This window comes from Talpa europaea (genome assembly GCF_964194135.1).
Source record: "Talpa europaea genome assembly, chromosome: 9".
In the NCBI taxonomy this organism is placed as follows: Eukaryota; Metazoa; Chordata; class Mammalia; order Eulipotyphla; family Talpidae; genus Talpa; species Talpa europaea.
In genome coordinates, this window is record NC_140076.1 from 10,205,326 (window position 1) to 10,227,999 (window position 22,674).

Below are 22,674 nucleotides of genomic sequence, written 5' to 3' on the forward strand. Positions count from 1 at the left end.
TCCAACAACTAAGAAGCAGCTGAACACAAAAGATAGGCTTGAACTTCATGAGTTCATTTATATGAGAAAATCCTCAGGTTCTGCCTTCACAGATCCAACCAGTCACAGATGTTGGTTAGTTGAATGCACAGGTGAGGAATCCCAGATCCAGAGGGGCCACTATAAGGGACTTGAGCATCCTCGGGTTTTGCTATCTGATAGGGGCAGCAACAGGGGGCGGGGTTTCCTAAAACCAATTCCCAAGGATACCAAGGGACAGATGCAGTTATGTTTAAGTTTTGATAGAGTCAAAAGTTCTACTCAGATTTCATTGCATTGGGGTTAGCTCCCCTAACCACACATTGTTTAAGGGTCAACTGTAGTCACCAAAGGCCCAAGGGGTAGACACAGGTGAAACGGTGATTTCAGAAAGAACACCGTGCACAGTGCCTCAAATCCATTTTAACAAGTGCTTCAAAGCAAATAATCTACATTTATTGCTTCTGGCTAAGCATAAACTGTAGGTGCACACACAAAGTCCCAGTGGTCTTCTGACCACAAGCACACCTAAAATCTCAGGTGAGTAGGTCATTTTGGATCATGTTAACTCCTAAGAACAAAGCTCTCAATAACAGCGAGTAAAGGAAAAAGAATGTGTTCATCTGTACCTGTTCAAACAGATACACAGGGGCCTTGGAGTACTGATGAAGCAGGTAATCAAAGATCAACAGGAGTCGAGCCAAGATAAGTGGCACGGAGCGCATTTGGGTATCCATGTTGGCACTCAGCTCCTGGATGATCTGCACAAAAAGGGTCAATATGGCTCGCCGGCCCTTCTCGGTGAAGTTGTGGAAAATGAGAAGCAGCAGCTGCAGGTGTTCTACATTCAAATCTTCCGTCTCGTTGGGCACCACCCCTTGCAGGGCATTCTGCTTCATTGTTGACAAAAACCTACCACAGACAAAAGGAGACTATGTCTGGCGGGAAAAAGTCAGGATAGGCCCTAGAGTTATAATGTCAAGTTGTGGAAGAGCTAAACTACTTAACCCCAAGCATTAAGGCAACAATTTAAGGAAGACAAAAAGCCTAAAGAAGAAACTAAACCTCGGCTGCAAAAAAAGTTAGATGTGGTCACAGAAGCAGTCCCAAGAATGCTTCGGCTCTATCGTCTGCAGCCTCGGCAGTTCAACACCTATCCTGCCATTTCTGAGCGGGGCGAGAATTGCAAATTCCCCGAAAAGTGTGAGTTTTTCAAACTCATAAACCTGGACAGGTAAAAATAATTCGATTACTTTTCCCTATACTTATTTCTATAGTTTAATTCTTATTTTGTGTTTAGCCTACAGGTTAAATGACTAAATCAAAAATAATGCACTATAAAGCAACAAAAAAATAACTATTCAGAAAGCTTGTCAGAAGAGCTTTTAAGCAAAAAAGAAAGAAATGTAGCTACATATTACTATCTTTGCTATTAAGGGAAGAGATTTGTGTTTTAATAAGGGTTTCGCTCAAAATATCCCCCCCTACCTCCTTCCCTTTTTGCAAGGCTCCACCAGAAAAACACAGTGGGTCTTTGGCATTCAAGAGGTTTATGGTTCCTCAAATCCAGCATTAGAACAATATTGGATCACAAAAGGGGAACAGAAAAGCAAGTCTTAGGAAAACAAACTGCTTTGAAGACTCCTAACCATGCAAACAAAAATGGCAAATATAGGTCCATCTAAAGAGATTTAGGGCCTCCCCGGTGGCGCAGCGGTTGAGCGCTGGGTTGCGAGGCTGCCCGCGGCCTCTGAAGCGCTGGTTCGATCCCCAGCTGCTCCCTGGCCACCGGAGGAGGGTCCCACATGGCGAGCAGACCTCCCCTGCCGCCCGCTGCTCCCCTCAGCAGTGTACTTCGTCACTGCCTGTTCTACTCTCCGCTCTGGCTCTAGTGAATTCTCTCACCCTCCTGCGCTTCTGACTGTACCCAGTGCTTGTATGTATGTATGTATGTATGTATGTATGTATAAATAAATAAATACATAAATCTTAAAAAAAAATAAAAATAAAGAGGATTTAGATCACTAATCTGAGCATTCCCCAGTATAAAATTCTTTAGAAGTTATCCAAACAAGACTGCAAGTCACTCTAAGTGGTGTGACTCTGAAAGTAAAATAAGAGCAGGCTTCCCTGCCCTCTCTTTCAAACCACATCAGGATACATTCAGGAGTCAGGTTCTGCCTCATAATTATAACCAAATCCCCCATATATTAAAGACTCCGTTTAATATAAGCAACACATCCTCCCCCACCCACCCCACTTTAAACACTGCCATCAGAGAACCATCACAGAGTCACAGGTAAATGCCAAAGTCACACAAAAAAAGCAAATAACCTTCTCCATTGGGCTGCTCTTGGCACTCTCTTACCTGTCCCAAACTTTCAGGCATTCCGGGACATCGGGGTCACCTTGAACGCCGGCTTTATGCTGCCAGATGAGCAGGAGGCGTGAAAGCACAGAGAGGCTTTGAGGATGGATGTACAAGGGCCAGGGGCCCTCAGAAAAAGGAGCCACTCCCAGCTGCTGCAGCAGTGTGTTCTGACATGAAAGACAGACAAATGACCATTAGGAAAGACAGCGAGGTTGCTCTCCAGTGCTGCTTCTGCACTTTAAAGAAAGAGCAACCCAGAAATTCAGATATAGAAGTGGCTTGGAGAAAGAGTTTATTCACGTAACAAATATATCAACAAGAAAATTACTAATATAGCCCCCATTAACAGCTTGCGGTTAGTGTGAGAAATGCAGTCCTGAGAAGGAAAACCACATGTGATGACAGAATCAGGAAATCTGTCTAAATGGATGAATCATAAAAAGTCTGTGCCGTCAAAAGAAAACTCTTGAACAATTGTGCGAGCTAATGGTTTTTTCTCTCACAATCAGTTATATGATACAGTAACACTCGAGAGGAAGCTCCAACAACTCATATTAACAGCACAAAAATTTTGCCTGCAAGATGTTAAGGCATCTAGAATTAAGGCCGTTCTTTGCCTCTAGATGTAGTACGTCTTTCAAATGAGCTTTACTTTCAGCACAGTTAACTAAGCTACAACTTATCTTCCTAAACATACACAAACCGAGCAGGATGCCAATGGAAAACCAGACAAAAGCCCGTCTTCTCATTTGGCTTCAGAAAACACAAATCACGGTCACCTCGGGATATAAAATAAATCTCCAAGTCTGTCAAATTAAATTATAGTCTTATAAAACATTCCAGAAGAGCCCCTTCCTTGCAAATATTATCCAAAATGGCACCAATATCAAGGGTAGTGTACAATACGGGCAGTAACCACAGGCTGAGCTCTGTACACAGACTCATATGTTCAGACAGTGGCATTAAGTGGGTATGCGCGCCACCTTACTAATGAGGGAAACACAGCTCAGAGAGGTTGACGAACATAAACACAGTCACAAGATTACCATGGGAGAAACCAGGTTTAGAACTAAAGCTCACATTCTTAATCACTATGCTCAGCACAGCATAACTGACTTCTTAACTCCTGACTCCAAAACAACAAAAAAATAACATGCCTGACCTATGTCCCAAAAACTGTAGCACTATTATAATTTAGAAAACATCTAAATGTTCAAAACAAGGAATGTGCAGTTGTAATGGAAGCTACTGTAACAGTAAAAATCATTGAAAAAGTAAAGCAAGTGTGTGTGTGTGCGCGCGTGTATGTGTGTGGTGTGTACACAAAACAGTAACATGTGAAAAAGCAGAAACCAAGACTTAAGTTGTGATTATAACTGTAAAACTACGCTTCTACAGGTCCAGGCACTAGATGGAAACACGAAAAATTAAAATGAATTTCGTGGGAGGCTCATGGTTAACATATATTTTTATAATGGTATTTACACATTTTTTTCTGTGAGACTTTTTGTAGTTGATGTGGTGACATTTTCAGCCCCTGAGACATAATGAGCTAACATTCCTCAGAAGCCTGGTTTTTCCTGCCAGTCCAACTCTGACCAGTTCTAAGTAAGAGCAGCTGACTTTCTTAGAAGCTGAGCCAGCACTCAGCAGCACGCCCTGGCCTGAACCACCACCCCTGCTCCCACCCTCGGCACAGCAGGCAGCCTGAGACTCCTGTGTTCACCTTCATCTCTCCATCCTCTGCCCACCTCACTGTTTCTCATTTTCTTCAATAGCAGAAGAGATCTTAGAAATCTTAGAAGAGAACTATCTTAGAGGATAGTCCCCAAACCTATGCTATCAATCTTAACTTTTTAACTCCTGAATTTCAGACTCACATTTCCACCTAATTTCTAGACATTTCATTCATCCTACTGGCTTCTCAAAATTTCATATTTAAAATAAATCCAAGTATATCTCCTCCTACCCCCAGACCAACTCTCTTTTCTCACTTCCTATTTCTATTAAAGACAATAATGTCCTTCCAGTCTCATTTGGGTTTTAAGCCCTTGCAATGTCTTAAGACTCCTCCTTTCTGTTTCCTATAATCCCTGCTAGAGGTCCTTTTTTTCATCCCTTTTCTCATGATCCTACAGATTCAAGTCATTTTTATTTCCTCGGCGCCCACAACAGCACCCATGACACATAGCTTAGGGCTCAACGCCCATGCACTGAATGAATGAGCCGAGGTCACTGCTGCAACAACAGTAACAAATACAGGGCAGTTACCATCTAGCAGGGACTTGTACTGTGTGACAGGCACTTTCGTTTTTTGGTGATAAAATTTACCATGTGAAGTGTACAGTTTTGCTGTATTAAGAACACACATTGTGCAATCATCACCCCGATCTTTAGCACCTTTTAATTCTCCCCACAGAAAGTCTGTACCCATTGAACTCTAACTCCCTGAGACTGTGACAGAATAAGAAATATGTATTTGGTCGTTGTCCCATTCCTGGCATAGCGCTCTTAAAACTCTTACAATTCCCGGCATGGTGAGATGACAGGAATGTCTTTTGTATTCATAAAAATCCCCTTTCAACTATACCTAAGATTATGCCAATGATCTCTTGGGGGGCCCCCCCCGACAGCCTCAGGATGGGGGCTGGCTGCCAAAGGAACCAACCATGCGATTAAAGGGTTGGACCTTTCGGTCCCACCCCAGATTCCAGAAAGGCAGCTAGGGATTGAGTTAATCACCAAAGGCCAATAGAGCAAGATGCCAACAGAAAATCGACAAATAACTTTCTCATTTGCCTTCAGAAGCTACAGTATCTTAGTAGACTGCTTTATCAGACAAATGCAAAGGAAAAGAGGGGACATGCCAAACAAAAACATCTCCCAAAATATTCCAAAGTCATTAATAAATAGGTTCCAATTTCTTCTCTAAATAGGGAATAGGTTACTGGTCTTACTAATTCAGAATTTATTGCCTTGACAGTTGAAAACAATTTGTTGGACATAACTGATGTTGTTTACTTTCACAGTAAACAATGTTTACTGTTTATTAACTTTCCTTGGAGAAGAATGTATGTCTTGCAACAACATCCGAGGTCGGAGAACAGCAGCAGACAGGATGCACTGACCACTCTTCAGTCTCTTCCATCACAGCAAAGAAATTGAAGGAAAGAATTAAAGTCCCATGTTTGGAGATGGAATGGAATTCTCTGCTGTGATCAGCCAAAATTAGCAGTTACAGGCCACCAGGCTGCAAGGTCTGTAATTAGCTCTAAATGCTAAGAGGAACATCCTTGCTGAGCCTTAAGAATTCCTACTCTCTAGAAAAGCATAGCTCTGTCGCTGGTTGGACAAGTTTGGACAAGAAAAGGCCAAGTCTATGAGCTTTGAAACTTTCCTAAATAAACTTAGATCTGGGCAAGGAACTGGTAACTTTGGTAGGATACCCTAACTATATAGTCTAAGGAAGTTCTATGGGCTATGAACATAGATCAGTAACAAAATAAGAAAGCTGTGTATTAACTGAAGCATTTTCCAATCTTCTCTTAGATCAGGAAACAACTTTCCTAGTCAATTTATAGTCCCTTTTCCACCAAAAAAAAAAAATATATATATATATATATGTATATATATTTAACAGTAGGTAAGCATAAGGCGGCTTTAAATTATCTTTTTTAAACAGAATTTCTCAAATGGCTTGGGATTATGAGAATCCATTTTAACCTCTTAAAATAGCTTCCTGGGTTTCTTCCCTTTTAGGTACAAGTGCAAGCCCTTGAATTGTGTCTGGATTCTGAGAAGCCACAGAAATAATCTTAAGAATAAACAAAAAATATTTTCAAAACAATCTTAGAATAAATTATGGGAGATCTACACCATTTAAAACCCACTAGGGGGCCTCTCTGGTGGCAAAGGTATTAAAGTCTCAACGCTATCAAGCTATTGCCAGCCACTGAGGCATGAGTTTAATCCCCAGCCAGGGAGCCGACCCACATGGTGCATTCCTATTCTCCTGTCTCGCCGACTGCTCCCCTCAGCAGTGTTATTTCAGTGGATCCTCCTTTTCTGCTCCCCACTGTGTCTCTGGTGAGTCCCTCATCCCTTAGCACCCCTAACCTATACCCCAGTTCTTGTATGCATAAATACAAATAAATCTTTAAAAATATATATTTTTAAAATTTAAGGCATATAAATGCAAAATATGTATATTACATCAATCACACTTTTATGTTATATATTCAATATATATGACATATATATTATATATATAAACACTAATGAAATGAAAATTTCCAATTTAGGAAATTTCAGTGGTATCAACTGCTTCAGTCGAAGAGAGAGAACCAAAATATTTAAAAATCCTCAGTCAAGAACCCAGGTCTCCGTTTGGTGGCGGTTCTGCAATTAGGAGTATGTAAAAGATCATCTATCTGCTAGAATTCTTTTAAAACACACATTTTTTAACTTGTATCACATAGACTACTAATGCTGCTGAACTTTCCCTAGGTTCGTTGGCCACTTGCTATTTCTTTATCTTTTAGCAATTGCTTTGTTGAGGATTTGTCCACTTTTCTACCAGCATACTCATCAGGAGTTGTTTTTATGGCTTTTCCTTTTCTTTAAGCTTACTGGGGATCTGGGAATACATTTTCTTTTCCTTGAAATGATCCAATGAAGGCAGAGCAACATGAGAAGAATCTCTCAACACTCTCTCCAGTGAGGGGATTCCATGACAAACTGTGTTCCTCAGCAATCAGCCTACTGAGAGGTCACGCAGGGAGCTCTCGGCCTAAAGGGTTGTCGTGCACAAACCTGCAGGTTGGGTGACTGGAGGTCGGAAGTGACCAGAGAGTGGTTGAAGTGATAGAGAGCACCAGCAAACTCTTCATCTGATGAACCTTGACGACAACAGGAAAACTAATTATAAAAGCAGCTACTTGATACATCTCACCACCCTGCCAACAGCAAAACTCCACCAGGCATATGTCCTGTCTACTGACCCTTGAGTCCATCTTTGTCCACTTCCTTAATGATGCTGGCCAGAGTGGCCATATGGTGTTCTGAAAGAGATACACTCAGATAGTTTCGGATAAAATTGTTCCGAGAATTCAGCATGGAAGAGGTGATGAAGTTCAAAATGTTGGAAGCCAAACCTAAAAACTAAAAGGAAGACAAAGAAGTTCATCTCAGGTTCATAAAGCCAGAATGCCTACAAACCCTAAATACAAAAAGTAAAGAAAACATGCCCACCAGTCTCATGCAGTAAGTAACAATGAATTAGAGAATCATGTTTTAAATGCCCTACAGCAGGAGTAAAGTTTAATTACGATCACCTTTCCCATGTAACTGTACCAGTTATACAAAGTGGTAAGCCATTTTAATATAAGACTTCATGAAGTACTGTATGAAGAGACGATTTTCAAGTAAATCGATTCATTCCTTTTGTTCCTTTATAGCCCTGTCTCTGTCCAGCTTAAAATACTAATACGTTTAATTCTGAGGCCTATATCATCATTATACATTACTGAATTCCTAATTTACTTCTTTATTAAATTGAATTATTATTCAAATGTTTTATGGCACACCCACAGCTAGACTAAGCTGCATGAAATCAAGGTTTGTGTCCGATTCTTTCATTGACAGAGCTTCTATTAGTATGTGGGGGCGGGACACAGTGTGTCATTAACAAATACTGGTTGAACAAATAGTTAGCAAACACTTCTGATGTATGCTAATAGCTCTTTATTTCTTCACCACATCCTTGGAGGCAGGTACAATCACTCCAATATGATCTGAGACAAAATGGAACTTTGGAGAAGTTCAAATTCTTGCCCCTGGTCACATAGCAAGAGGCAGAAGTAGGATTCAAACACACTTCTAATTCCAAAGTCTCTAGGCTACTAACCTTCAATCAAGGAAACAACACGAGGGGTATAAACTATTTAATCAGACAATCAATACAACGAAGTCCTAAGCAAAAACTACCGCATTCAGTTTTCCAGCCTATAAATTGTTACAGCTCAAATGATCTGTTTTTCAACCCTTCCATTTCTCCTTCCCCAAAACCTCAGAAACCCACACTTACCAATTCAGGATCTTTGCGACTAGCCAAAATATTGCCCTTCTCTCCAGGGGCATGCTTACTGGGGCTTTTAACTCGGGGTGAGCTCTCCAGTGGAGGGGGTGGGGGAGGAGGCGGAGGGGCCGCTTTCTCTTTACTGGGGGAGATGGTCTCCTCAAACCACTGTCCCAAAATCGGCTCACTGTCATCATCTGAACAGAGCAAGAGAACACAAGGATATCTTGATGTAGTGATAGTTATAGCATACATCTGTCAAAACTCATTAAAATGTATACATAAAATAGGAGCACTTTATTGTATGGAAATCGGACCTCAGTAAAACTGTTATTTTTTAAAAGGAGCCCAAAGAACGAAGAGAAACAACTTGACTTCATTTTACTGGCAGAGAGCCCAAACATTTTCAAGAGTAAATTACTACTTGTCTGCCAACAGTAAACTCCAAGGGTAAGACTTGAGGGTGAGACTCGTGACACTGTACATTGCTCCCACAAACCTGATTATGAAGAATCTGAGATTTTTCTCTCTATTCAGACTCTGTAAACAGAAGGGATGTCAGTTCTGTCTTGGTGCTCACTACAACAGAGTCTGGAGTTTCTTTCCCTATGTTCCCTATGTTCCCACCCCAGGAAATCTATGACAAATCTCTGACCCCAGCCAAACAAACACCTCACACACAATCTTCTGAGTTCCACTGGGAAAACTCAGAGCAGAGTGCACAAATGGGCCAACATGGAAGGAAAGATGAACAAGTCAAGATGGACTCTGATTTTGGGGAGAGGAAGGAAAAACAACCTGGGCTTTGCGGACAGTAGTCTCCACCACCCAATCCTCAAGAACTTGGCTTGCTCTTAAATAACATGTCATCTCTAAGGGCAAAGACAGCCAAGACCCAAGGTGAAAGAAAATGGTGACTTGGAAACTCAAGGAACCTACAGGGAAATTGCCTGCTTCACTCTACAGCTCATCTCCTGGGAAGGAGATGAGAGTGGCCGCTACCTTGGCTGCTGTCCTCCTCCGTGCTGCTGAAATCATCCTCGTAGTAGGTGTTGGAGTCAGTGGAGGCGCTGGCGTCACTGCTCATGGAGCCTTTCCTCTGCCGCTGCAGGACGCAGGCCTGAAAACACAAGGTTTCTGTGACTGCTGATCACACAGTGGAGCCGTCCTACTTCATCTCAGTGACATAAAAAATTCTTTCTTCAAGTATTATGCCTAACAGCTCCCTTTAGGACTCGCATCACTTTACCCTGTGAAAGACTCCAAAACTAGAGCTAGGGACAAGAATTGCAAAAGGAATGTTTCCATAGCAGCTCCTACGTCTGTTTCAGCATGCCAAATTGCCACAAATCTCTAAGAAGCAACATGTATCACTCTCAATAACTGATTCAAATATCTGGAATCAGGTAAGAATTCCTCTCATTTTTAAAACCATTACCATAAATTTTGAGTTTTTAAAGGTCATGCTGCACAGTCTTATTCATTTTGTTGATGATGTTACATAAACCTTCCCAATGATTTGTTTGGACGAGACCTCACCCACCTTTCTGTAGGAAGTTGAGAGTAAGGTCAATAGCAGGTTCGTGAGCGGGACAGAGTCAATCAGTCGTTGGATCCTCTGTATGGAGGTGCTCTGCGCCATAATGCTCAAGACCGCAGGGGGACCATCGGTCTCCCAACCCTGGAAATAACAAAGAGATTGAGATACTCTGAGCACGAAATTCCTTGACCTGACAGCTCAAGCTAGCTTACCCAGAAGTGGACCAGCAATCAATTGCTATTCCTTGAGTACAACCTCCTCACCTTATGCAGAGCCTCCACTTGCAGGTCTTGAAAGAGAGATGTTAACAGTTTGACAGCATGGTTCGCCAATATTACTGAGAGCACCCCAAATCCCTGATGCCTACACAAAGAAAAAGGAAAATGCAATGAATGAAAACCTACAAACAGTGGATCATGCTGCCTCCGCATTCCAGACCCCTTGGAGACCTCCCCCTCCCAAACTGTAGATACAAGAAACAGGCCTATCATTGCAGAAGTTCACAACCTCCCTGAAGTTGACCACAGACTGACTTCAGGTTAAGAATTTCCGAACTGGAAACTTTTAAACCTACGAAATTCTGCCATTTAAACTATCAAGTCCAAGCCGTGGGATCAAGCGAACATGCTGACATTTCAATGTTGCTTGAACACTAAAGAGTTATTTGTTTGAGGTTAAAAATTACCGGCTTCTATACAAAAATCTGGGCTCAAACCTAAAACTACATAGTTTTACAATGAAGATGCATAAACCTCTTCTTTCATGGAATATTACTCAGCATTCAAAAAAAGATTAACACATGCAACCTGCAGCAACATGGACGGCGCTGGAAGGGATCATGCTCAGCGAAATAAGCCAGAAAGAAAAAGAAAAATACCGGATGGTCTCACTCATAGCAGGAATCTAGAAAACTTAAATAAGGGACCAGGAAAATGAATAACTATAAGAAAGTAAAAATCAAAGTCAACAAACAACCATGAACCAGAGACACTCTATGGAGGGTGGGGGATGGGGAGGGGAGGGATTGGGGTCAAAATAAGGCGGTCGCAATTGTATGGGGAATATAAAAATTTAAAAAAAAATTATATTAAAAAAAAAACCTCTTCTTTCAAAACAACCATATGACAAAGGTCAGCACATCTAACATACAAGCTCACATAATCAGTACGGGGAGGGGGGGCAGGGAAGACAACTACCGAAGAGAAAAGTGGGACAAAGCGCCATCAGCAGTTTATAAAAGAAGAAGCACAAGTGACCAAAATGTGACAATGACCCTAATCACACGAGTAACCAGAGAAACACAAACACGTGCAACACAACTGCTAGCCTCTCCGGTCTAACACCAGCACCGTGCGGGCTGCTGAAAGCCCAGGAGAGCCTAAGGGAGCTGCGGAAACGGCAACAGGCACACCGCTGGCGCAAGTGCAGACGAAGCAGTTTGAGGGAACAGTTCAAATGCTAAAGTAGGGTGCCCTTTGTCCTGAACATTACACGTCTAGGAATTTACCCTAAGGGGATAATTTTGTAAATGGTCACAAAGATTTTTTTTAGGTTTGTCACTGCATGGTTTACCAAAACAAGAGCCATGGAGCAGATGAATGTATACACTGGGGTCATCAGGCAACTACAGCACATTTATATAGGAGCCTATTGTCAGGCATTAAAAAATTTTATAGAAATGACACCTGTCACTAAAAGGATAGCTGTAATATTTCTACATAGTGATCTTATTTTTTGTAAATATATGTATTTCACATGTGTACCCAGTAAAATGAAATGTCTGGTAGAATGTTTCCCTATGTGGATGATTCTTTTTGCTTTCTCATGGTTTATAACTTACACGGTACACATGTGTTCTTTCTGAATCTGAAGAAACTGCACCATTTTAAAAAACATAACTTATTCTGAGGTTATGTCTTTTGGCATTCTCATACTTCCCTTTACAACAGCAGGCATGCAAACAGACATTCTAAATAACAAATTGTTCATCTCTCTGGAATACTCTCGCTACTCCCTACTTTGGTATCAAATGCCTACCATCCCAATGTCTGTTTCAAATTTCTGCTAAATTACCACTTCTCAGGGAAGTCTGCCATGATTTCTCTGACCAGGTGAAATTTCCCTATTATAATACTTTCTAGATACAATTTGACATAGATTTATATGAATATCAACCTCATGGCTCAGAAATGTCTACTTTTTCTGTTCATCACAGCACTGTACAAACACGAAGTCTGCTACAGAAAAGATACTTAGTGACTAATTTGTTGAAGTTGACTTCCTTCTTGCATTCTATGCTTGCATTCCCAGTCACCATTCCACATCTCACATAGAGAGCAAAGATCTCAAACCCAGGTCTTAAGTTGTTTCTTTCTTTCCCTTCCTGGCAGCCAATCTACTCCTAAACTGGTGTTCCCTATCTCAGGAAAGGACACAACCCAGTTGCTCATGCCAAAAACTTTTCCTGTCATATTTATAACACTCAACATCTGAGCCATCAGTAAATCCTGTCAGCTTACCTTCAAAATATATTCCTAGTTTGACTCTCCTCTGTCTTGACCACCGTGCCCCAAGTCTCCCCCATCATTTGGGGTACCACCAAGCTTCCTGACCCATTTCCTTTCTTGTCTATGATCCTATAGTCTACCCTCCACACAGCAGCTGGGTTCTGAAATTGCGAGTAAATCAGATCATGTCACCTCACAGCTGAAAACCCCCTAACACCTACAGATTACTTGGCCCTAGGTGATCTGGCCCGGGTTACCTCTCTGACCTAATTTTCCACCACTCTTCCGCCTCCACTTCACCATCCTAGCTACCCTGACTTTGCTATTCCTTAAAAATACCAATCATACTCCCACCTCCCGGCTCAGAACCGGAACAATCCTACCCCAAATATGTGCACTGCTCACTTTGTCACTGCACTTCCACAACATGTCTCCAGGGCCCTTCCTGACCATCCAAGCTGAAATAACAGCCTGTCGCCATCAAGCACCTTGCTCTGGATTAATTTTATTCACAATACTCAAATAATAATCTATCATGACCCCTTTAGTATATTTGCTCTTTGTTGATCCTATTAGAAAATAAACTCCATAGCCGCTCTCTTGTCCGCCTATGACTATGCAGGTACCTTTATTTCTCCTTCTCTTTCTCCTTTTCCTAATAAACCCATCCTTTTAAAATGTTAAAAAAAAAAAAAAAAAAAAAAGAAGACAACGACGAAGAAAAGAAAGAAAACTCCATAAAGGCAAGGACACTGCTTCGTTTGGCTTAAAAAACAAAACCTTGAACAGCACAAGTCATAGGTCTAGCTTCTTGCCCAGCAAGCAGTATTCTCCAGACTTCATCAAGACAACAGCAAATTTTTTAGCAAGAAGGCCAAGAGGACATGACAGACTCCTCACTTTACAGGTTAAACACGCAAGTGAGTATGGAACTCCAATTCAAATGAGTTCATTTTAGAAAACAGAAGCTATTTTCCTGATTTGAACTTCATAAAAATCCTAATTTATATATATATATATATATATATATATATATATATATATATATATATATTACACAGTTACTTTCTCCTTCAGAGGAAATCAGATTGGAGAGAACACGGGATCCACTCCAGCCACCAGATGGTTGACTGCCATTACCACAGCTGTTACCTTCAACCAGCTACTGAGCAAATCACCGTACTTAGGTGGAGAAGTGGCGTCCCATTAGCTCCCATCAATACAAAGAAGAGAACACAGCAAGGTATGCGTGGCAGTCAAGAAGACACATACCCCTTTCCAGGCCCCAGCTTAGGCGAGCCCACTCCCTCTTTTGTACGTGAAAGGATGTCTCTGACTCGGAGTGCAGCCAGTGGGTCTTTCTCTTTTCCCTTATCAGCCAAGGCCGTAGGACTGAGATTCAATATGAGGAAAAGGCTGTTTAACAAACACCAGGCACCCAGCAACTGGAAGTTCTGATAGTGCTGTTGAAGGCACAAAAGAAAAATATAAAGATAAAAATATTCACATTTTAGAGGCTATAAGACAGGAACAGAGCACAGCCAAGCTTCTTACCTCACCACCAGCTCGGCGGGAATTGCTGATTGCTTGTCCAATCATGTCATAGATTTCCAGCTATCCAATATAAAACATACAATCATCTAAGCAAGTTGACATATTTCATTATGCTATATCTTACACAAATTAACTTGGCTTTAGGAGTTCAATGTCCTCAAGTCACTTCCCAGTAACGCACCCCCATCACATGCCACGTGGCACTAATTCCCCTGTCAGTGCTACCCTGTCATCTTCTCGGAGGCATTCCAGTCACCCAACTGAAAGCAACACACCAGGTGCACATCAGAATACCTATGACCGATTTATTCTGCCTACACACTCATCTGACATTATCTTGTTCATTGCGTGTCTCCACCAAGCGCAGTGACATGCTTTCAAGTGTATTTGCTGATTGAATGACTTATCTTCTACCAGGTCCACTGCTACCACAAAGTTCCACTGTCTCCTACAGGAATAACCTATCTGCCAAACAAACAAGCTATGTGTCCACCTCTCAGGCCTTCTACCCCAGGGGAAGAAGTATGGAGAAAACTCCAAGTCCTTCCCTCTGTCAAGGTAATAGTGGAACTGTCCAGACTCCCGCATTTGAACACTCCAGGCTCTGGTGTTTCCAGAGGCTTGGCTTACACATTTCTGGACAATTGTAGCCGCATCGCTCTCATAGTCTTCTTCTTTGGAGCTCGTGGACCCTGTGCGCACTTGCTGGGCACTACCCACATGAAGGATGGCCATGCAGGTGGCCACACTCACACCTGGAAAAAAAAAAGATGTAGATTCCAATCAGGGCATTCTCCCAAGAACCCATTAAAATTGAAACACAATCCACCCACAAGCAATTCCATGATTTCATTACTGAAAGTAAATTCCATAAAGGCAAGACATGGTGTTACCATATGATCCAGCAATCATACTCCTAGGCATCTACCCAAATGAGCTGAAAACTGCCATCTACAAAATCCCACACTTAAATATTTACTGCAACTTTATTCATAACTGCCAACAAATGGAAACAATCATGATCCCCTCCAAGAGATGCAAGGACAAGCTGTGGGGCATTCACACACTGGAATATCATTAAAAAAAAAAGAGGTGAGCAATCAAGCCATGAAAACACAGGGAGGAACCATAATACACATTCCAAACCAAAGTAGCCCATCTGAAAAGGTTACACACTCTAAAGTTGATTCTACCTATACAACATTCTAGAAAAGGTAAAACCACAGAATGGAAAAATCAAGGGTCACTAGGGGATAGTGGGAGGAGTGAGATTACTAGGTGGAGCACTTGGACTTTAAGGCAGTAAAATCATTCTATATGATACAGTGATGATTGATACACATCATTAAGCGTTTATCAAAAGCCATAGTACTGAATGAACCCTAATGTAAACGGGCCCACTTCACAGGGAGCACAATCAACAGGAAGGGGAAATCTTGAAGGAACATGAATGGTAAGTCACTGTATTTACCTGTACAGACACCACCTGTTCACTAAATCTTCTTCAACCCTCGTCACACGGTTAAGAGTCAGTCTCTCCCTTCTTTGTGTGCCCACAACGTTCTATACTTCTCTCACTGCCTTTACCATCTCCTATTTCAGATACCTACACTGTGCGGTTCTGGTCTCTACTGCTTCTGGAGGGCAGCAAGTACAGAGTGTTCATCTCAATGTTGCATCAGCAGTTAACATTTTGCTTTTCATAGACATTACATGCACATACTATGAAATCACATGTACACATAACACAATGCCAGCAGCTCAACAACAGGGCAGTGAAGATCACTACTGGTACCGCATGGTACCTAGAAGACATACAGATGATCCTTGGGGGAAAACAGTGAACAGAAGAGAGCGAGAGTACTCAGAAGGATCACATGGCTTCCAAAAAGCATACATGTGCTTGACTACGAAAATGAAAAGACATAACTTCTCACCTGCATAGAGACAACTTAGGCTAAGCACTGTCACATCTTGCAGACGAGAAGGATTGAGAGGTTCCAACACAGGTAGAGAAAGGGTATCCAATGCCATGGTTACATCAATCACCAGTGAATGAAAACTGGAACATAACACAGCAGAAGATTAAAAAATGCCTTTGAATCATGTCTTCTATAACGTGATAAAGAAAATCAGCATGACATCAAAACGAACCAGCTTCTCTTTTTAAGAGCAGCATCAGAATGTAAAGCACATGCACCCTAGAGTACCTTACCCATTACGGACAGCAGTGGCATCTGCTACTGTCGCTGGCATGATGAAGAAGGAATTGGCCAGCACTGCATCCTGAAACCGATTGATGTAGCGCAAGAAATACGGCAGGTTCAAGCACACACGCAGTAGCTTCTCAGAGCCACCTGGAGTAATGAAAAGGCTCGACCTTACAAACAGGATTCTGGCTGCTGCTTGAGTCTTTTCCACTTAAGGAATTTTTGAAAAGAGAGAAAATGAGCCTTTTAGGGCCTCCCCAGTGGCGCAGCGGTTGAGCGCTGGGTTGCGAAGCTGCCCGCAGCCTCTGCAGCGCCGGTTCGATCCCCAGCTGCTCCCCAGCCACCAGAGGAGGGTCCCACATGGCGCACAGACCTCTCCTGCCGCCCGCTGCTCCCCTCAGCAGTGTACCTCGGTCCTTCTGCCTGCTCTGCTCCCCGCTCTGGCTCTGGTGAATTCTCTCACCCACCCGCGCTTCTGACTTGTACCCAGTGCTTGTATGTATGTATAAATCAATAAATAAATCTTTTTAAAAAAAAAAAGAGAGAGAGGAAAAAAAATAAAAAGAAAACGAGCCTTTTGACAATGATCAGTCTTACCAAGCTCTTGAAGACTAGCCACATTCTGAGCTATGAATACATTCTTGGTTTTGATAGCAGAGGCTTGATCTGTGGATGACTGTTCATCATTTTCTCCTTCCACCTGAAGAGAAACAAAGAATGTGAAAGGCCCATAAGACATTCTATCTAGGGCTGCGTCCCTGGACTTCAGACACAAACTATCCCAAATAAGCGGCAGCTCCATGGGCACTTGTCATGCTCCCCAGTTAATGTGGGGCAAATTGCTCTTGAACATGGGAGAATGTAAAATACAAGTTATTTTCCCCAAGAGAAAAGAAAATATATACTTTTAAAAGTATGTGTATGTGTGAGTGTGTGTGTGCGGAGAGTGTCCATAACTGGTAGAATAATTCCTTCTGTGGAAAGGGAAGATGTTCCTTATTATTTATCTGCACTGAAAAATGCCATAGGAATGGTCATCAAAACTAGTCACTGGGGCCTCCCTGGTGGCGCAAGGGGTTAAACACCACACTATGCAGCATGAGGTCAATCCCCGGCCAGCCTGGGAGCAATCCGCATGGCGCAGCAGACCTCTCCTGTCTCGCCCACTGCTCCCCTCCGCAGTGTATTTCAGTCTGCCTGCCTGTTCTGTTCCCCACTCTGTCTCTGGTGAACGAACACACACACACACACACACACACACACACACACCCCTCACCCCCCTGGCCTGTATTCCAGCTCTTGTATGCATAAATAAATCTTTGGGAAAAAAAAACTGTAGTCACTGGACAAAAGGAGCTGTGGTTTTACTTTCTTTTGCTTTGTATTCTTCAATCTGTTTTCTAACATAGGCTGGTAAGACCATTCAATATCACCAATATAAAATATATCTGTTACTTATTTTTTCTAATATTATCTTAACAAGCCCCACAAGATGAGAACATGCAGCTGAAATAACTCACAGGAGTCTGTGGACCAACAGGTGGTGATGCTACAGTTCTAGGGTTAAAAACTGACGTCAGTTGGTTCAAAAAATTCATCTGTACTTCCTTCTGCCTCAGCTCGGGGCTAACTGGGGAGGCCAGCTCTTTCTGATCTTCCACTGGAAAACACAAACACAAAAAAAAAGATGAGGAAAGTGCCACCAAAGGCAAAACAGGAAAAAGCTGAGCAGAGAAAGGAGCCAAGTAACCAGGTCTGGCAAAAGATCACCCACCATCTGAGAGTGTCTTCACTGTTTGAGGCAGCTTGGCTGATTTCATCATTGCTGTAAATGTGATTATTTCAGTTCTGTCTAGCCGGCTACAGCCAGTGCATAAGCCCTTGATCAAAAGAATCAAGTGTTTCTGAAAAGAAAAATTCAAATATGCCTTTTAGAAGATTCTGCCCTTTTGGGAATTGTAAATGGCACAGGGTCACAGTTCATGTCAAAGCTGTAAATCAAGAAAAAGCACTGAAGTAGAGACTATAAGCTGATGGTCCTCACCCTGTACGTGGCTCACGTATTTGTCTTATTCTGATGGGTTTTTTCTTTATTTGAAGTTATGGAAGGTTTTACATCCAAATCCAGATTTTTTATGTATCTCAACAATTCACTAGAATAGCCTCCACCCCAATGGCAAAAGTCACTAAGTAGTGACTAAGATGCAACACACTAGGTAGTGTAAGTAAGTGGTATAAGTAAGTGGTGCAAGTAAGTGTGTAAGTAAGTGGTGTAAGTAAGTGGTGTTAAGTAAGTAAGTGGTGTAAGTAGTTTAAGTAAGTGGTGAAAGTAGTGTAAGTAAGTGGTGAAAGTAGTGTAAGTAAGTGGTGAAAGTAGTGTAAGTAAGTGGTGAAAGTAGTGTAAGTAAGTGGTGACTAGCCCTTTCAGGCGAGTCACGCCCCCTTCTCAAAACTGTACTCCCTTCATTTGACCTGCCTCTCACTTGTAGACGTGAGACTCCACAATCCTTGAAATAGCTTCTACAGCCCTCTCAAGGGTAGCAAACTATAGTCTCCATTCAAAAAGTTTCTGAATCAGTGTTACATTCATTCATTTACATATTTTCTGTGATGCCTTCACAGTACAAAGGAAGAGCTTAAAAGATAGAGACTAGTCACAACAGAGACTGGACAACCCACAAAGGATTTACTATCTGGCCCATAACAGCAAATGTTTACCCATTCTTACTCTATGTCAATCCTCTTCCATCAATTCCACTAATCAGTCATTTTCCTACCTCAAGATAAGGGCCAGAAATGGGGCCATCACTCACCTGGGACACAGCACAAGCCTCATCTGGATTCTCCAGACGCAGGAGAGAAAATTCAATCAGGACTTTACAGGCGGCTGCTACGGACTGAAGCTGATTCCGGGGAACTGAGAAAGTAATAAGCTTGACTTAACTACGGACTGCTAAAATTCAATACATCAAACAAGCACCAGGATGTATTTTGTCCAACATTCCCAGGACCAACTACCCAAGGGGTAAACAAAGGCATCTTGGCATTGATGAGCATCAATTTATTCTAGATCAATTTATATTTACTAGACATCAAAATAAGTATAGGGCCTCCCCACTGGTGCAGCAAGTTGAGTGCAGTGCTGTGAAGCTGTCCGCAGCCTCTGCAGCGCGGGTTCGATTCCCAGCCAGCCAGGATGATACCCACAAGGCACGGCAGACCTCGCCTGTCTCACCCGCTGCTCCCCTCAGCAGTGTATTTCAGTCACTCTGCCTGTTCTGCTCCCTGCTCTGTCTCTGGTGAATTATCTCAACCTCCCGCGCCTCTGGTCTGTACCCCAGTTCTTGTATAAATAAATCAATCTTAAAAAAATAAATAAATATAACAAGATACTTATATGACGGTAAGTACCAAACACTTCAAATATATTTACTCACTAAATCCTTAAATCAATTCTATGTTATTATCATCACTCCCCTTGTACTTTTTTTTTTTAAAGAGTTTTTTTTTTATACAAGAACTGGGGTACAGGTCAGAGGTGCGGGGGGAGGTTGAGAGGATTCGCCAGAGATAGAGCAGGGAGCAGAACAGGCAGACTGACGAAATGCACTGCTGAGGGGAGCAGCGGGCAAGGCAGGAGAGGTCTGCCACACCATGTGGGTTGCTCCCTGGCCTGCCGGGATCGAACCTGCGCTGGAGAGGCTGCGGACAGTTCCACCGCGCTGCGCTCAACCTGCTGCGCCACCGGGCAGGCCCTCTTTTTAAAAAAAAACACATGGATCTAAGAACAGAGTACTAAAAGACTTGTCCAAGATCACAGAGTTAATTCAAATCCAGAAAATCTGGCTCTAGAGGTCAAGCTCTTAACCACGGTAGCAATTCCCTTTCTCATAGGTTCTAAAAGCCTTTCTGCAAGGGATTTCCTATACAAAGTTTATTCAAGATAAAAATGATTCTTTCATTAGTAACCAGTGCCTAAAATAAACAGCACTGGACACTGAAAAACTACTCAGCAACATTACAATTTCCTTTCCGTTTACTTGCTTAGCAAACTAAGTAAGCCAATAATCAGAATTCTTCAGCATTATCTGGAGACTAAAATATAAACTGAAAACACAAAAATTTTTAAGGGCTTGGACATTTTTGGGGTATAAAACTTTCTAAAAACGGGGACCTGGTTTTGAAATCCCTTCACATACCAAAGAACAAAGAGAATTCACCTTCTCACGAAAAACAAATAAGGGACAGCGCCTTGGTTAATGGCTGCAACTCCAGGTCAGTATCTACCCAACCCCACCGCCAAAGAAATTAGCACACTAGTAATTACATGCATGAACTCAATGAAATAAAATTCATTAAGAAGACAAGGAAAGTTAACTCAATGAAGCAAGTGTCCAAACCTAGTAGTTTTTAAATTCCTCTTGCTTGGTTCCCTGAGGCAAGGGAACTTCAGGGACCCGTCTCCACTCTGGGTGCACAGGCAGGAGCGCTAAAATGCAGACTATTAACTAAGTGTTCAGGCACCCTAACACAAGGCTACCCATACACCACCCCTTCCCCCACACACACACACACCAGCCCTAGGAAGAGAATGACAAGAGTGGATACATACTGAGGCTGCAAACTGTAGTAATATAGTGCGTGGAAAGTGCAACAAAAGATGAGTAGAAGGGCTCGTACTGCTTCTCATGATGCAGGATTTCTGATTCACTGCAAAGAAAGTAATCCCATCAGCATTTACTGTGTTTACTGTGTGCCAGATGCCACTTCATAGGCAGGACCTCATTGAATCCTTGCAGCAATCCTACTTGTTAACACTGTTATCATCCCTATATTCAAGACTGGGAAAATAAAGTTTAGGAGAATAATTAAAATTAAACACATTATTCAAGGTATAAAGGCTTAATAAATGGTAGGGGCTAATAAACGGGAAACATTTGCAAACTCACTTAGAATTAAGGAAATGCAAGTAAAGATGTAACAGGTTACCAGTGCATTCAATATTACTGATTGCAAAGACCAAAAGCTCATAATGCTATGTGCTGGCCAAAAGAAAAGAGACTATTTTCAAAGTTCTGAAGTATAGCAGCCCATTCTGAAGGCCAAAAACAGTCCAGCCCATGATGCAAAAAAGTGAAAGAAACAACTCAAGTGATTTCATCTCATCAATGCAAAAATCCAAAATTCACTAGCTACCAGGGCTTCCACTTTCTGACGTGGGATTACAGTCAGATCAGGACAAATTAACGATGCCTCTTATCTTCAGCTAAGGAAAAGCCTCCGTCTGTGAAAATCTGGAGCCTGACTAGGTCTAAGGGCTGGATATTTACTTCTTTCTCTGCTAACATCAGATGTTAATCTACAATCCATGAAAGTAGACAAGGACAAGACTAAGAAGTATTTATTAAATGGCAAGAGAGATGTAGGTAACCAGTTTTCTAGGTGAGTTAATTCTCCGGCAGGAAGTGTCAGCCTAGGAAGAGAAATACAAACATAGTCAGGAGTCACTAAAGGCAGACTACCCATCCACCTACAACCTACCAATACAGGAGTCAAAAGACAACTTCAACATTCAGAAGGTGCCAACATCAGTGGCAACACACCTCAAACAACATTTGAGAGTCTAGGACTGCAAACACTTTGCTATTTGGGGATTTATCAAGGATAAATGAGTATATGTTAAAGATCAGTTTCTTACTTTGGAATTATCTTTCGCCAAGAAAAAATATTTATGTGGCCCTTATTACATGCCTCCTGCCCACCGAAGATCATGGTTCCCTATTTTGCAGAGGGAGGAAACAAAACCTCTGAACACCAAGTAGAACTCAGTTTCTGGCGGCCATCACACTGGCAAGGGGCACATCCTATCAGCAGAGAACTCCCTGCACTAAATCCCCTTGTTTCTACCTGGTATTCTTAGTCACTCCTTTCCTGCCATCCTTGCATTTTCTCATGTATTATCCCCATCCGGCTGTCTCATCCTGTACTTTCACATTGTAATTAATGAGTTGTTTACCTTCTCTGATTTCAAATACTCAGAGTACTTACACTTTTTTCAACTAGACAGATTTACCAAAACTAAGAAAAACTCCCCAAAGGATGAACTTATTCTGCCGCTTTCATTCCCATTCAGAAAATGAAAATATATCCAAAATATAGGAATAAACTCTATTAGCTGCCTGGTGCACTACTGCTCCACTGACTAAACAACTCCCATTTCCTGCCCTGGAAGTACACCACTACCTTACTCCAGTAAAGAAACCAGAAGAATGCACTTTGCAGAAAGATGGACAGCATAGGGAAAAAAAATGGAGCAATCCTGAGTTCTACTTAAGGCAACTCAAGATAAACCTGGGAAAACTGGCTGTTAATATGACTTGAAGGATGGAGAGATGTGG

At 42.0% G+C, this 22,674-nt stretch overlaps 1 protein-coding gene across 1 annotated transcript in view; it reads right to left on the reverse strand.

Moving 5' to 3' along the window:
• Positions 1-22,674, reverse strand: part of UBR4 (ubiquitin protein ligase E3 component n-recognin 4) — a gene marked incomplete at both ends in the record, with an annotated part of 112,579 nt that overhangs the window by 84,863 nt on the left and 5,042 nt on the right. Inside the window, 18 exons of the mRNA XM_084242876.1 lie at positions 648-930; positions 2,387-2,556; positions 7,202-7,287; positions 7,390-7,549; positions 8,475-8,662; positions 9,468-9,585; positions 10,009-10,146; positions 10,269-10,368; positions 13,785-13,975; positions 14,067-14,126; positions 14,697-14,821; positions 16,004-16,128; positions 16,282-16,423; positions 16,874-16,976; positions 17,797-17,936; positions 18,051-18,180; positions 19,090-19,193; positions 20,889-20,986. Coding sequence (XP_084099002.1) covers positions 648-930; positions 2,387-2,556; positions 7,202-7,287; positions 7,390-7,549; positions 8,475-8,662; positions 9,468-9,585; positions 10,009-10,146; positions 10,269-10,368; positions 13,785-13,975; positions 14,067-14,126; positions 14,697-14,821; positions 16,004-16,128; positions 16,282-16,423; positions 16,874-16,976; positions 17,797-17,936; positions 18,051-18,180; positions 19,090-19,193; positions 20,889-20,986 — 2,461 coding nt within the window. The remainder of the gene's footprint in view (positions 1-647; positions 931-2,386; positions 2,557-7,201; positions 7,288-7,389; positions 7,550-8,474; positions 8,663-9,467; positions 9,586-10,008; positions 10,147-10,268; positions 10,369-13,784; positions 13,976-14,066; positions 14,127-14,696; positions 14,822-16,003; positions 16,129-16,281; positions 16,424-16,873; positions 16,977-17,796; positions 17,937-18,050; positions 18,181-19,089; positions 19,194-20,888; positions 20,987-22,674) is intronic.